The following is a 15,920-nucleotide window of genomic DNA, read 5'->3' as shown; positions in this document are numbered from 1 at the left end:
ATCAGTTGTTCTGAAAAGAGACTAGAAAAAAACTGAGGGAAGAAATTATCTAAGAACTAGCACAAAATGATTTCCCAGAACAGTAGGACATGAACTTTGACACAAAGAACCCTCTGAGTGCACAGTATCATTTATGAAAAAATATATACAGCAAGGGACATGACTATATTTCATGACTATATATTTCATGAACAGAATAGAAAAGATCTTAACAACTAGAGTGGGAGGGAGAGGAAGAGAGGTCACTCATGTAGATAAGGAATGACAATGGCAGTATTATACACAAAAGTAACACTAGAAAATGGAAGACAATAAAATGCCTTCAAAATTCTGAGGTAAAATTTTTCAACTTAGATTTCTATTCCTCGTCAAACTATCAATTAGCCACATACATGTAAATAACAATATGTTCGAACACATAAATTTTTGAAAATCATCTCTGATGCACGCTTTCCTAGGAAGCTAATATAGCATGCTGTCCCCCCCAAAAACAAACAAACAAACAAAAAAAAAACAAAAAAAAGGAAAGGAAGGAAGGAAGGAAAAAACACGGACTCAAGAAAACAAAGAATATAAACAACAGAGAAGGATGACAGCTGTGCACAGCGCACAGTAAGTTCAAAGAGCAATCAGTAGGGACTACAGTAGGAGGTCAGAGGCTTTTAGAAGGAATGTTTTCACGGGAAAAAAGGAAACTAAAAATTCTTCTGATTTGTATAGAAAATAGTATCTGGAGAGTTTTACAGCTACGTTGGAGATACTAGGAAGTATCTGTAATAGTATCATAATTATATAACACAGAACACCGATTTATACAAACAGGATATAATTTTATTGGGAGGGAAGAGATGTGGGAGTATATGACACTGAATGAACACTAAAGTCTCTTCATCTAATGGGAATAAAAGTGGGGGCATTATTACAAATGTTACAGAAATAAAAGATTATAAACTAGTACTATGAACAATTATACACTGACACATTGGATAATCTAGATGAAACAGACAAATTCTCAGAAACACACAACCTACCAGGACTGCATCATGAAGGAACAGAAAATCTGGGCTGGGTGTGGTGGCTCATGCCTATAATCCCAGCAATTTGGAAGGTGGAGGTGGCAAGACTGCCTGAACCCAGGAGTTCAAGATCAGCCCGGGCAACATGGTGAAACCCTGTCTCAAAATAAAAAATAATATAATAAATAAAATAAAATAAAAATTATATTTAAAAAAAGAAAATCCAAATAGACCTATAATCAGTAAGAAGATAGAATAAGTAATCAAAAACTTTCCAAAAAGAAAAGTCCTGGACCACATGGCTTCACTGCTAAATCCTACCAAGCATTTAAAGAAATAACATCAATCCTTCTTAAACTCTTCTAGAAACACTGAAGAGAAGGGAAACATTTCCAAACTCCCATGAAGCTAGTATTATCACACTGATACCAAAGCCAAAGACACCAAAAGAAAACTATAAACTGTTCTCTTTCCTGCGGACACTGGTGCAAAAATCCTCAACAAAATACTAGCAAACTGAATTCAGCAGCATGTTAAAATATACAAACCATTACCAACAGAGGTTTGTCCAAGAAATGCAAGAGTGGTTCAACATACGAAAACTGATCAATGTAAAGTACCTCTCATTAAGAATGAAGGGAAAAAAACACATGATCCTCTGAACTGATGGAAAAAAGTACTTGACAAAATTCAATAGCCTTTCATGATTAAAACACATAACAAAATAGGAATAGAAGGAAATTACCTCAACATAATAAAGGCCACATAAGAAAACCACCTGTTAGCTAACACCACACTTACTGATGGAAGACTGAATACTTTTCCTCTAAGATAAGGAACAAGACAAAAATGGCTACTTTTGTCACTTGTGCTAGAAGTCCTAGCCAGGGCAATTAGTCAAGAAAAATAAAAGGCATCCATAGAGGAAAGAAAGAAGTAAAATTATCCCTTATTCACAGACAACAGAACCTTATATGTAAAACTCTAAAGATGACCAAAAACTTTTAGAATAAAACAAATTCAGCAAAACTGCATGTTATTACATATAAGAATCAGTTACATTTCTATACATTAACATAGCACATCCCAAAAGGGAAATTAAGAAAACAATTCCATTTACAATACCATAAAAAAGAATAAAATGTTTAGGATTAAATTTAACCAAGGAAGCACAATACTTAAAACATTTAAGTATACACTTAAAACATAAGTATACACTTAAAACATAAGTATATACTAGTCGGGTGCAGTGGCTCACACCTGTAATCCCAGCACTTTGGGAGGCCAAGGTGGGGAGATCACTTGAAGTCAGGAGTTTAAGCCCAGCCTGGCCAACATGGTGAAACCCTGTCTCTTGTAAAAATACAAAAATCAGCCAGGCATGGTGGCACATACCTGTAATCCCAGCTACTTGGGAGGCTGAGGCAGGAGAATTACTTGAACCCGGGAAGTGGAGGTTGCAGTGAGCCAAGAGCGTACCACTGCATTCCAGCCTGGGTGTGAGAGTGAGCCTCCATTCCCCCGCAAAAAAAAAAAAACCAACAAAAAAACCTAAGTATACACTGAAAACTATAAAACACCATGGAAAGAAATTAAAGACAGCATAAATAGTGGAAAAACATCCTGTGTTCATGGATTGAAAGACTTAATATTCTTATGATGTCAATACTAACCAAAGCCATCTACAAACTCAATGTAATCCCTATTAAAACCCTAATGATGTATTTTTACAGAAACAGAAAAATCCAATAACCTTCATATGGAATCTCAAGGGACCCTGAACAACCAAAACAATCTTGAAAAAGAACAAAGTTAGATATCTCATACTTCCCAATTTTAAAACTTACTACAAAATTACAGTAATCCAAACAGTGTGGTACTGGCATAAAGAGAGACATATAAACAAATAGAGAGCCTGAACCGTGAGGACATTATGCTAAGTGAAATAAACCAGTCACAAAAAGACAGGTTCTGTGTGATTCTTACAGTAGCTATCAAAACTAGTCAAATTCATAGACAGTAGAAGAGCAGTTGTCCGGGTGGGGGAAGGGGGTATTGGGGAGTTGCTGTTTAATGTGTACAGAGTTTCAGTTTTAGCAAGACGAAAAAACTGTGAAGATCTGTTGTATGACAGTATGAATATACTTAAACTACTGAACTGTATACAGAGATGGTCTCTGACTTGATGATCTGACTTACAATTTTTTGACTTTATGATTGGTTTACCAGGGTATAAGATGCATTTCAGACTTGTAATGGGCTTACCTGGATGCAGCCCCACTGTAAACCAAGGAACATCTGTACTTAAAAATGGTTAAGATAGTAAATTTTATGTTATGTGGTTTTTATCAATATTAGAGGAAACAAAAAAAGAATAGAGAGCCAGAAATAAATCCCCAAATATATGTCAAATGATTGTTGACAAGGATGCCAAGACCATTCAGTGAGGAAAGGATAGTTTTTTAACAAATGGCTCTGAGACAACTACATATCCACATGCAAAAGAATGAAGTCAGATTCCTTATACAATACTATATAACTGGATCATAGACCTAAACTCTAAAATTTACTCTAAAATTTAGTACAAAATGTAGAGCTAAAACTCTAAAATTATAAGAAGCCATGCACAGTGGTTCATGTCTGTAATCCTGGCACTTTGGGAGGCCAAGGTGGGAAATTGCTTGAGCCCAGGAGTTCAAGACCAGCCTGGGCAGCATAGCAAGACCCTGTCTAAAAAAAAAAAAAAAAAATTAAAAAATTAGCCTGGCATGGTAGTGTACACCTGTAGTACTCAGGAGGCTGAGGCAGGAGGACTGCTTGAGCCCAGGAAGTCTATGCTGGAGTAAGCTATGTTTGTGCCACTGTATTCCTGCCTGGGTGATTGAGCAAGACCCTGCTAAAAAAAAAAAAAAAAATCATAGAGGAAAATCTTCATGACATTGGACTTGGCGATAATTTCTTGACTATGACACTACAAGTACAAGCAACACAAGAAAAAACAAATTAAATTTCATCAAAATTAAAATTTTTACATCAAAGGACACTATCAAGAGAATGGAAAGACAGCCCACAGATTGGAAGAAAGTACTTGCAAATCATGTATCTGTGATATGGTTTAGATCTGTGTCCCCAACCAATCTCATGTCAAATTGTAATCCCCAATGCTGGAGGTGGGGCCTGATGGGAGGTGACTGGATCATGGGGATGGAGTTTTCATGAATGGTTTAAGACCATCCCCTTGGTGCTGTTCTCATGATAGTGAGTGAGTTATCATGAGATCTGGTTGCTTACAAGTGTGTAGCACCTCCCCCACTCTCTCTTGGTCCTGCCCCTGCCATGTAAGACACCTGCTCCTGCTTTGTCTGCCATGAGTAAAGCTCTCTGAGGCCTCCCCAGAAGCAGATGCTGCCGTGCTCTCTGTACAGCCCGTGGAACTATGAGCCAATTAAACCTCTCTTCGTTATAAATTACCCAGCCTCAAGTATTTCTTTATAGCAATGCAAGAATGGACTAATACAATCTAATAAGGGCTTAATATCCAGAATATATAAAGAATTCCTACAACTCAATGACAAAAAAACTTCAAACTACCCAATTAAAAAGTGGGAAAGTACTTGAATAGACATTCTCCAAAAATATATGAATGGCCAACTAGCATATGAAAAGCTGCTCAGCCTGGTGCACTGGCTCATGCCTGTAATCCCAGCACTTTGGGAGCCCCAGGCGGGTGGATTACTTGAGGTTAGGAGTTTGAGACCAGCCTGGCTGTCATGGTGAAACCCTGTCTCTACTAAAAATACAAAAATTAGTCAGATGTGGTGGTGTGCACCTGTAATCACAGCTATTCAGGTGGCGGAGACATGAGAATCTCTGCAATCCAGGAGGCAGAGGTTGCAGTGAGCCGAAATGGCGCCACTGCACTCCAGCCTGGGTGACAGAATGAGACACTGTCTAAACGAAACAAAACAAAACAAAACAAAAAAGAAAGAGAGAGAGAGAAAATAACGTTTTTTTCTTAATTACAAGAAATTTATGACTGGGCACAGTGCCTCATGCCTGTAATCCCAGCACTCTGGGAAGCCAAAGCAGGCAGATCACCTGAGGTCAGGAGTTCGAGACCAGCCTGACCAACATGGAGAAACCCCGTCTCTACTAAAACTGCAAAAATTAGCTGGGTGTGGTGGCACACGCTTGTAATCCCAGCTACTGGGGAGGCTGAGGCAGGAGAATCACTTGAACCCGGGGGGCGGAGGTTGCAGTGAGCCAAGATTGCCATTGCACTCTAGCCAGGGCAACAAGAGCAAAACTCCGTCTCAAAAACAAAAAAAAAAGAAATTTATGTAAAATTAACTTTTTAATGTAAACAACAAAAAAAAGAAAAGCTGTTTAACATCACTAATCATTAGGGAAGTGCAAGTCAAAACCACAATCAAATATCACTTTACATCCATTAGGGTGGCTTTTATCAAAAAACAAAACAACAAATAACGTGTTGTTGAGGATGTGGAGAAATTGGAACCCTGTGCACTGCTGGTAAGAATGTAAAATGGTTGCAGCCGCTGTGGAAAACAATATAGCAGTTTCTCAAAAATCAAATATAGAAACCGTAAGATCCAGCAATTCCACTTCTGGGTATACAGATGCTCCTTATGATGAGGTTATGTCCTGATAAACCCTTTTAAGTTGAAAATGTCATTAAGTCAAAAATGCATGTAAGACTAGGCGCAGTGGCTTATGCCTGTAATCCTAGCACTTTGGAAGGTTGGGGTGGGTGGATCACCTGGGGTCAGGAGTTTGAGACCAGCCTGGCCAACATGGTGAAACCCCCGCCTCTACTAAAAATATACAAAAATTAGCAGGGCATGGTGGTGGGCGCCTGTAATCTCAGCTACTCGGGAGGCTGAGGCAGGAGAACTCCTGAACCCAGGAGGCAAAGGGTGTGGTGAGCCAAGATCGCGCCACTGCACTCCAGCCTGGGTGACAGAGCAAGACTCTGCCTCAAAAAAATAAAAAATAAAAAAATGCATTTAATACACTTAGCCTATCAAACAGCATGGCTTAGCTGAATGTATCCTACATGCTCACAACACTCACACCAGCATACAGCTGAACAAAATCATCTAACACAAAACTTATAATAAATTGAATTTCTCATGTAATTTATTAAATACTGTACTGAAAATGAAAAACAGAATGGTTGTATAGGTACTTTTAGTATGGCTTCTACTGAATGCATATGGCTTTTGCACCATTGCAAAGTTAAAAAATTCTAAGTTGAACCATCATAAGTTGAGTACCAACTGTATACCCAAAATAACTGAAAGCAGGGACTCAAGATACTTGTATACCTACGTTCACAGCAACATTCCTCAAAGTCAAGAGGTTGAAGCAACCCAAATGTCCACTGACAGTTGAACAGATAAAATGTGATACATAAGCAGAATATTAGTCTTAAAAAGGAAGGAAACTCTGACATACGCTGTAACATATGACACATGCTACAACATGGATTAACCTTGAGGACATTATACTAAGTGAAATAAGCCCAGTAACGAATGACAATTACACGATTCTACTTATATAAGGTACCTAGAGTAGTCAAATTCAGAGACACAGAAAGAATGGTGGTTGCCAAAGGCTAGGGGAATGAGAGGAATGGCAGCTGATGCTACATGGATACAGAGTTTCAGTCTGGGAAGAAGCAAAAGTTCTAGAGATGGATGGTGGTGATGGTTACAGACCAATGTGACCAGTACTTAATGCCAAAGAACTCCACACTTACACAACTCATTACTGCTCCCCACTCCCCATCCCCGATCCCCAAAAAAGACAGTACCTAAGCCTGATAAATCAAGAATTAGAAATACTGGGGTAAGGACATTTTTTGAAGCTGAAGTTAAATACCAGAAGAAATCAAATTTAGAGGAGGCTTGGTGATAAAGGGTAAGAATGGTTCAGGAACCTGCTTTCTGCTTCAAGCCTAATACTGTACTGGTCAACTTTTAAATGTATGTATATGTACCACTTTGACAAGAAAATGAAAATTTAAACATCCAATTAGAGGGCAGGATTAATCAAATTTAGTCCTAGTGAGTTAGGCATTCCAGGACACTGAAAACCCAACTTTGCTTTTTCTTTCTTGAGGACACAGCCTTGCCAATACTGCATTTTGTTCAAGAACTGGGAGAGCTCTATGTTTTTCAACATTCCCTTACATGGAAATGTTAGTGTAAGTTTTCTGCAATGATGATGCAAATCCTGTTGATAAAAAGAATAAAGGGTTCATACGAATTTGGCTATTTTCTCAGCCATGGCAGGACCTTATTTGATGGCTGAAAGCCCCTTACATAGCCCAGGGATCAGGGAAGAGTTGTAAAGCCAAATCACTTCTATTGCATAAACATACATGCAACTTATAGTTTAGGTGTATGGGTGATTTCTTTCTGCCAATCAGCAAGCACTCAAAATACTTCAGCAAGTTAACTCCTAAATTTCTCCTGACTCAAAATATGGAATTTAAAAAGTATCTTTATTGGCTGGGCATGGTGGCTCATGCCTGTAATCCTAGCACTTTGGGAGGCCAAGGTGGGTGGATCATAAGGTCAGGAGTTCGAGACCAGTCTGGCCAACACAGTGAAACCCCATCTCTACTAAAAATACAAAAATTAGGCAGGTGTGGTGGCATGAGCCTGTAGTTCCAGCTACTCGGGAGGCTAAGGCGGGAAAATTGCTTGAACCCGGGAGGCAGAGGTTGCACTAAGCAGAGACCATATCAGTGCACTCCAGCCTGGGTGACAGAGTGAGACTCTGTTTCAAAAAAAAAAGAAAAAAAAAAAGTATCTTTATTTAGGCAATGAAAAAATACACAGCATGTGTACCTATATGTCTGCTTTAAATTTCCAGTTATAGAGGGAAATCTTTTTTTTTTTGAGACGGAGTCTCGCTCTATCACCCAGGCTGGAGTGCAGGGGCCAGATCTCAGCTCACTGCAAGCTCCACCTCCCGGGTTTACGCCATTCTCCTGCCTCAGCCTCCCGAGTAGCTGGGACTACAGGCGCCCGCCACCTCGCCCGGCTAGTTTTTTGTATTTTTTAGTAGAGACGGGGTTTCACCATGTTAGCCAGGATGGTCTCGATCTCCTGACCTCGTGATCCGCCCGTCTCGGCCTCCCAAAGTGCTGGGATTACAGGCTTGGGCCACCGCACCCAGCTGGGGAAATCTTAAATGCTTAAAAAATACTGAAGCCCCTTTAGAAAATTTCATTCCTTTAATATATGAAAAGCAAAATTAATTCCAGTGTTAGACATGATTCAAGCTCTCACTGCTTTGGTTACCAATTATCATCTGCCATCTCATCTCTCCCATTCTCAGCTATTACTTTTCTAAAAAAATGAACCACATTGTTTTTTAAAATCAAGTTTTCACAGTCATTTCATTGTTAATGGACATTTGGCTGACATTCCCACCAGCAACGTATGAGGTTTCCAATTTTTCCACTTCCTTTCCAATGTTTACCATCTGATTTTTATATGCTAGTCATTCTAGTGGATGTGAAATAGTATCTCACTGCGGTTTTTAATGAAAATTAATGAAACAGAAAATAGAAAAACAATAGAGAAAATCAATTAAACCAAAAATCTGGTTTGTTGAAAAAAATCAAGTTGACAAACCGTTAGCTAGATTGACCAGAAAAAGAGGGCAGACTTAAATTACTAGAATCACAAATGAAACAGGATAAATTACCACTGACCTTACAGAAATAAAAAGGATTATAAAGGAATGCTATGAAGAACTGTACACCAACAAATTAGATAGATGAAATGAACAAAGTCTCAAAAAGACAAATTACTGAAACTGACTCAAGAAGAAATGGACAATATGAACAGACCTGTAACAAGTAAAGACTGAATTAGTAATCCAAAAATTACCTGAAAAGAAAAGGCCAGGCCCAGATGGCTTCTCCGCTAATTCTACAAGATTTTTAAAGAAAAGTTAATACCAATTCTTTATAAACAATTCCAAAAAACAGAGAGGTCACACAGTTTTCAAGTGGCAGGGCCAGGATTTAAATCTAGGCAATCTGGCTCCAGAGTCTACACTGTTGACCACTATATTCAACTGTCTCTCTGAATAACTAAATTTGAGCACATTATAGGACATCAAGTTATTTCGTATCACCCAACTTTTGTAGTTTACCTTGGTATTTGCCCACTTAGGTCGTCTATAGAGAAAAAAGTTGAATGCAGGGACTCTAGAGAACACCATTTACACAATCCACAATGTTGCTGTATTTTATGGAGCAAAAATGCATGGCACTTACTAAGTTCATTTCTAAAAAGAGTTATTTTAGAGACAGGTTCTCACTCTGTCATCCAGGCTAGAGTGCAGTGGTATGATCATAGCTCATTGCAGTCTTGAACTCCTGGGATTAAGCGATCCTCCAACCTCAGCCTCTAGAGTAGCTGAGACTATATAGGAAGGCGCCACCACATCCAGCTGAATTTTTTGATTGTTTTAATAGAGACGAAGATTTAAACCCCAATCTGTCTGATCTCACGGCTCACAATCCCACTCGATAGAGTCTCTTTCTACCATTATTCTGTCTTTTCCTATTCAACCAGTGTAGTCTATCTTGGGCTTATCCCGTTAGAGAGCTCTGGGAGAGCCAAGGCCCTGTCCTATTATCCACCAGCATATCCTCCCTGGCCTACAGGAAGAGAACAGGTATGCTCCTTCATTATCTGCTGATTGAGTAAACAATTATCCAAAACTGACTGTTAATTATCTCTCAATTTGGATACTTTATTCCCCTCCATTACTCCTTAGCATTAAAATGATGAAGTGTAGGTCCTCTCACCCATTTAGCTAATCAAATATTATACACAGTTACTATATGCAGCTTAAAATTACTAAGCTCAAAAATTCAAAAGACACAAATACATACTTATTCCTTAAAATAACACTAAGGGGCCGGGCACGGTGGCTCACACCTGTAATCACAGCACTTTGGGAGGCTGAGGCAGGCAGATAACCTGAGGTCAGGAGTTCAAGACCAGCCTTCCTGGCCAATAAGGTGAAACCTTATCTCTACTACAAATACAAAAAATCAGCCAGGCATGCCCCACGCCTGTAATCCCAGCTACTCAGGAGGCTGAGGCAGGAGAATCGCTTGAACCTGGGAGGCGGACATTGTGGTGAGCTGAGATCATGCCATTGCACTCCAGTCTGGGCAACAAGAGCGAAACTCCATCTCAAAAAACAAAACAAAACAAAACAAAACACACACAGAGCAAGGAAATTTAGGAAACATTTTAAACAGAAGGATCGCTTTTGCATTCAAAATTGAGACTGCCGTTCATTATTTTGAGTCTCTAAAAATGCCTTTTTTTTTTTTTGCCATAGGAAACAACAGTTGCACTAAGTTAATACATGAAATTCTACTGCCTGAAGGAAATAAGGTATTTGGCAGAAAATTTTAGCTAGCAAACTTTTTGAATGCATACAGAGAACTTACATTAGCCTATATTAACCTCTTTCCTAAAGAATTAATGATGTTGCCTGATGACTTGTGATACAGAATGAAAAAGAAAGAATGATGGCCTCTTAGGGCAGCAATCTATATAGTAGTTTCCAAATCAGCCTCAAGTGGAAACACAGATATTTGAAAAATTAACAATTATTTTCAAGGTAATTATTCCTATCACAAAATAAAGCAACAAATAAATATGGGAGTCTTCAAATAATGCTGTTTCATTATAATGTTGATGAGGAAAAAAAGTGATTCCAGGCCGGGGCCACTGTCTGTGGGGAGTTTGTATGTTCTCCCCATGTCTGCATGGGTTCTCTGCAGGTATTCCGGCTTCCCCTACCACATGCCGAGGATGTGCATGTGAGACGACTTGGTGTGTCTAAATTATCCCCGTCTGAGTGAGTGTATGTGTGTGAGTACACCCTGTGACAGGATGGTGTCCTGACCAGGAGGGTTTCTGCCTTGTGCCCTGAGCTGCCAGGACAAGATCCTGCCACCTATCACCCTGAACTGGAATAAGTGGGTTGGGAAATGAATATAAATTATTGCAAAATAAAAATTCATAAAGTCCACAGTAATCAAACCAAATGCATGACAATAAACTATGCAGTAAGAAGGCACTCAGTGAGGCCGGGCATGGTGGCTCACGCCTGTAATCCCAACACTTTGGGAGGCCAAGGAGGGTGGATCACAAGGTCAAGAGATCGAGACCATCCTGGCCAACATAGTGAAACCTCGTCTCTACTAAAAATACAAAAATTATCCGGGCGTGGTGGCACATGCCTGTAATCTTAGCTACTCGGACGGCTGAGGCAGGAGAATTGCTTGAACCCGGGAGGCAGAGTTGCAGTGAGTCGGGATTGCGCCACTGCACTCCAGCTTGGCGACAGAGCAAGACTCTGTCTCAAAAAAAAAACACAAAAAACAAAAAACAAACAAACAAAAAAAGCAAGCACTCAGTGAGCCTGTCATACCTGTGATTGACTGCATAGTGGTAGGAGGTACTCCTGACAACTTTTGCTTTACAAACAATTATTCCTTAATATAATCCACCACCACTATGACTGCTGTCACTCACTGATTCATCAAAAATTGGGTAAATAATTTTGTTATTAGTCTTTAATCTTAAATGTATGTATAGCTCACATTTATTTCAATATTTAATATTAGAGGTGTTCTCTATCTTTAGAAATTTGATTTTTTTTTGACCAGAAATATGCCATAGGAACTTAACTCTTGATTAGCCTAGGGTAAAACTGGTTTTGTTATATTTGGTTTCACCTAAAGCTGGTCTCCAAGAACCCACTGATAACGTCAAATGAGGACTTGTACAAGCATTTTAATCCCAATACTTGTATAACTCTGAGAGCTCATTCAAAAATATAATATTAAAATATTTGTCAAATCTTTCTTCTTTCATTTTCAGTTAATATTAACCATTATTTGCTGGGTGGGGAGGGGGGTAGGTAACTAGTTATACTGTTACCTTTACGTTAATGGTTGATCTAAAAATCTGAAAAATCTGCTCACCATTTTTACTGGTTTAAACTGGCATATGTATACTTAGTTTTTGTTTAAAAAATCCTCTGTGAATGTAAATTTGTGTCTTTGCCCTAGAAATATAAGCATTATTAAAAAATGTGAATCTCAACCTTTTGGCTCCTGGTTGCAGTAGGACCCATGGTTAATCGGAGCTTTGGAAGTGAACACACCTGCATTAACATCTTGTCCTGCTACACAGTGCCTTTGGCTAATTACCTATTTTTTGAGACTTGGTTTCCTTACCTACTAAATGGGAATACTGGTAGTACCAACCTCAGACAGTTATTGTGAGGATTAAAGCCCTAGGATAGGGCATGGTACAGAATGAATGGCCAAAGTATGCAATTAGTGTTGTAGCTTTACTATGCATTTCATGTCAAGTTGCCAGCACATACCAAGCTACTTAATGCCTACGTCCTTTTACATAGGTTTCTGACTTAGGATGCTCTCCCCAGAATCTGTCACAAAGTTCCCCGTCCCACTTACCTGGGTCTGACAAATGCTTACTCATCATGGAAAACCCACCTCCAGGATCAAATCCCTCACATGGAATTATACTTCTCAACCTATTTTATAATAACTTCTTAACCAGGCCTCGAGATCACTAAAGGAACAACCCATGACTCATTCACCCCCATATATCTCAGCACTTAGTACAATCCCTGGTCCATGGCAAATGGTCAATGACTGCTAAATGGACATAATCAGCCTTCTACTATTCCACAGTATTAACAAACAATCAAGTGTATGAGAAACTGAGAGACTTGGAGTTTAAACTATACCCACAAGGTTCAATAAGAATCAGATTCTACCAGTTTTTGGTTCAAAGTAAAAGTTCAAGTCACCTTATTAAAAGCAGATAGGCCACCCTACTCATGCAAAAAAAAAAAAAAAAAGTTACAAATAAATGTTCTTGTCATTTTTTTTCTTCCATGACAGCACCCTAGGACATATCACATGCTGACCTACCTCCAAGGGACTGTTTTGAAAAAACTGAGCACACTGATTTTTCTTTCCTTTCAAAAGTGAGGGTGCCAGCTATTGCGCTAGCCCCTGTCACTCACCTCAGCCACCTGCTGGGTCCCCACTCTGTGCTGAACCAGCCCCTCCATATTTGTAGCCATGGTGAAGCAAGATCATTAGAGAACCTGTTTGGAAAGATGTAGCAACTTCTATCAGGTGGGGAGAAACCAGGCTACTTGAAAAATATTAGTAATCAAAACTCAACTTTGGTACTGTCTTGTGTGGATTTTGCCTTCTGTAGCACACAGACCTAGCAGGCTAGACATAGCTGTATATACTGCACCAGCTCCTTCAGTTACAGGTACCAAAATTAATTTGTAGAAACATTTCAATTTAGAAACTTCTACTGACAAATACAGACAAAGATGAATTTGGAAATTTATCAGGTCTCCAGGGTTGTAACAGCTTGGTTTACCTCTCAGAGAGGTGGGAATCACACCTTTTTGGATAGCTCCCTGTCACACTATGCTAAATAAGGAGGTGGGTATCTGAGAAAGGTGCGACATCAACTCTGGATAGAGCCCTAGATTACTATCATCAACCATACTTCTTTTAGTAGTGGCGAAGTGAAGTAAAACCCTGCTTGGTGCTAACATACCTCACTCATAGGCTGAAAGGCAAATACTATCACTAACAAAGCAAGAAGCAAAGAGACTGCATTACTAAAGTGTGCCAACAAGAATATGGTACCCATACATATATTTATTTATATTAAATCCTCATTAAATTACAAAACTAGATAATTAGGCTTTCTACTAGCAGCAAAAATAGATTTGATGTCATTATTTGTAAAAATTTAGAAAGATCATCTAAAGATCAAAGAGTGTGCTGGTCCCCTGGGTCAAGACATTTGAGTACCAGCATTGCTGAAGGAGCAGACACCTGGTCTCTTCCGGTCATGAGACAGCTCTCCTGAATAATTCCTAAGCCCTTTCAAAGGCTCTACCACAAAGAATTCAGTAAAATCTAGACCCAATTCCTGGACAATTCACTACTGACTGTGTAGGTCCCATGGTCCACAGGAGAACAAAGCTCAAATCTATTTCCAAAATTCAGATATAAAAACTATATAGTATTACTGAGTGTGTAATATAGAAGAATACAGTTCACTTGCGTGCTCTCTCTCAATCACAAAGTGCATTATCTTGCAATGTAGTTTTACAAAATATTTTTCTGTAGTTCCTATCTAAAGTATTATAAACATTGCTGTCTATGAAGCTTTTTAACTCTCTGGTAACTTTCTACATCATTCTATTTATTATTAGATAGCCACCTCTATTATGATAATTCGAATTCACATATTTTATTGCCAAAATGCTAAGAGAAAGAAACAGGAGGATGAAACTGTGACTGACAAATATGAAAGACCTGGCTCCTGCCTTCAATGAGTCAAAATCCTTGACAGTAGATACTGTACCAACTGCTACAATGACACCAGACCACCAGTATCAGTGACTCATTTTCACAAAATATGACTAGGTCTGAAATTGAGGCGGTCATGTTTATTCTTTTAATAGATGGTAAAAACTTAACTTTTACTTGTTTCTAGGAAAAAACACAAAGACACATTTTGGTCTTTTTTTCTTGCTATAGTTTGGTTACAACTAATGGAGATGGAAGGAAAAGGCATCTTTAAGTGTACCAGAAAAGTCAACTGACTTGTTAAAAATGCAAGCATTACATGTAAAAGTCTAGAGTTCGATTCTTCCTCAAAATAGAAAATAAGAATTTTTAAAGAAATGGATAACCAAAAGGTACCATACATTAAAAAAAAAAATCTAAACGTGGCTGCAACTAATAATTTTTATCACTTTTAGATGTCAATAAAATTTCTCCTCTGTTATTAACAATGCAAGAAATATGTGAATTTGAATTATTACAGAAATATTGTTAGGAAAATATTATTGAATAGTATAGAAACAACAGAATACTAGAAAGGTGTATCTTTCTATTGGGTTCCCTAAAAGAGGTGGCTTGATACATCAAATTATGAGTCAAAGTGGATTTTATAGATGACAATCTGATTTAATGGAGGCCTAGTACAGAAACCTTTCTGTAATAATTCACTTTAACACTAAATTTGCAGGATCAATCAACTTCAGGTAGGGCTTAGGATCCCAAGATAAATCTAACAACAGGTGACTACAAATATTATGTCACAGAGAAGCAGCAGTAAATCTGTTTAAATTTAGAAAAGCTAAGTATTCTGGACATTAATGTTTTGTTGGTATGTTATAAATATCTTCACCCTCTCTGTGGTTCATCTGTTTACTTTAAGGTGTCTTTTGATGAATAGAAGTCCTTAAATTTAATAAGGCTAAATTTATCCCTATTTTCTTTTACAGTTTGTACTTTATGAAAATCCTGTCCTATCCCAGGAATATAATTGTATATATTTTCTTAGAAATATGAGTTTTGCCCCTCATATTTAAGTCCTCAATCCATCTGCAAATTGATTCTTGAATTTGATGAGAAATAAGGATACAACTAATTTTTTTCCCATGTAGATAATCCATTTTCCATTTTCTGTTCAAGAAATAGTTCTGGAAAATGGATTATCTACATGGGGGAAAATCTATCCTTTTCCCCACTGATCTGAAATGCCATGTCTGCCATATCTCTGTTTTTCCTATATATGTGGCTATAACTGTAGGTTCTCTATTCTATTCCACTAAGTTCTCTTTGTCTTTCTCTTGGTCACCAACACTATCTTTTTACTGCAGTGTTAGCATTAAGTCTTGCTCTCTGATAGGACAAGTGCCCCCCACCTTGTTCTCCCGCACCAACTTCCTGGATCATCTTAAACGCCT

General features: G+C 38.4%; 1 protein-coding gene across 2 annotated transcripts in view; it reads right to left on the bottom strand.

The window, feature by feature from the left end:
* NR2C2 (nuclear receptor subfamily 2, group C, member 2) overlaps nucleotides 1–13,235 on the bottom strand; it is an 89,256-nt gene extending 76,021 nt beyond the window's left edge. Inside the window, exon 1 of one of the 2 annotated variants that reach the window (XM_011983643.1) lies at nucleotides 13,152–13,235. In XM_011983643.1, coding sequence (XP_011839033.1) covers nucleotides 13,152–13,211 — 60 coding nt within the window. In that variant the 5' untranslated portion in view covers nucleotides 13,212–13,235. The remainder of the gene's footprint in view (nucleotides 1–13,151) is intronic. The other variant, XM_011983644.1, reaches the window with a different exon arrangement.
* Between the last annotated feature and the right edge of the window lie 2,685 nt (nucleotides 13,236–15,920).

This window comes from Mandrillus leucophaeus, unplaced genomic scaffold (assembly GCF_000951045.1).
Source record: "Mandrillus leucophaeus isolate KB7577 unplaced genomic scaffold, Mleu.le_1.0 Scaffold252, whole genome shotgun sequence".
Classification (NCBI taxonomy): Eukaryota; Metazoa; Chordata; class Mammalia; order Primates; family Cercopithecidae; genus Mandrillus; species Mandrillus leucophaeus.
The sequence above is the reverse complement of the archived record's forward strand: the minus strand, read 5'-3'. Positions and strand labels throughout refer to the sequence as shown.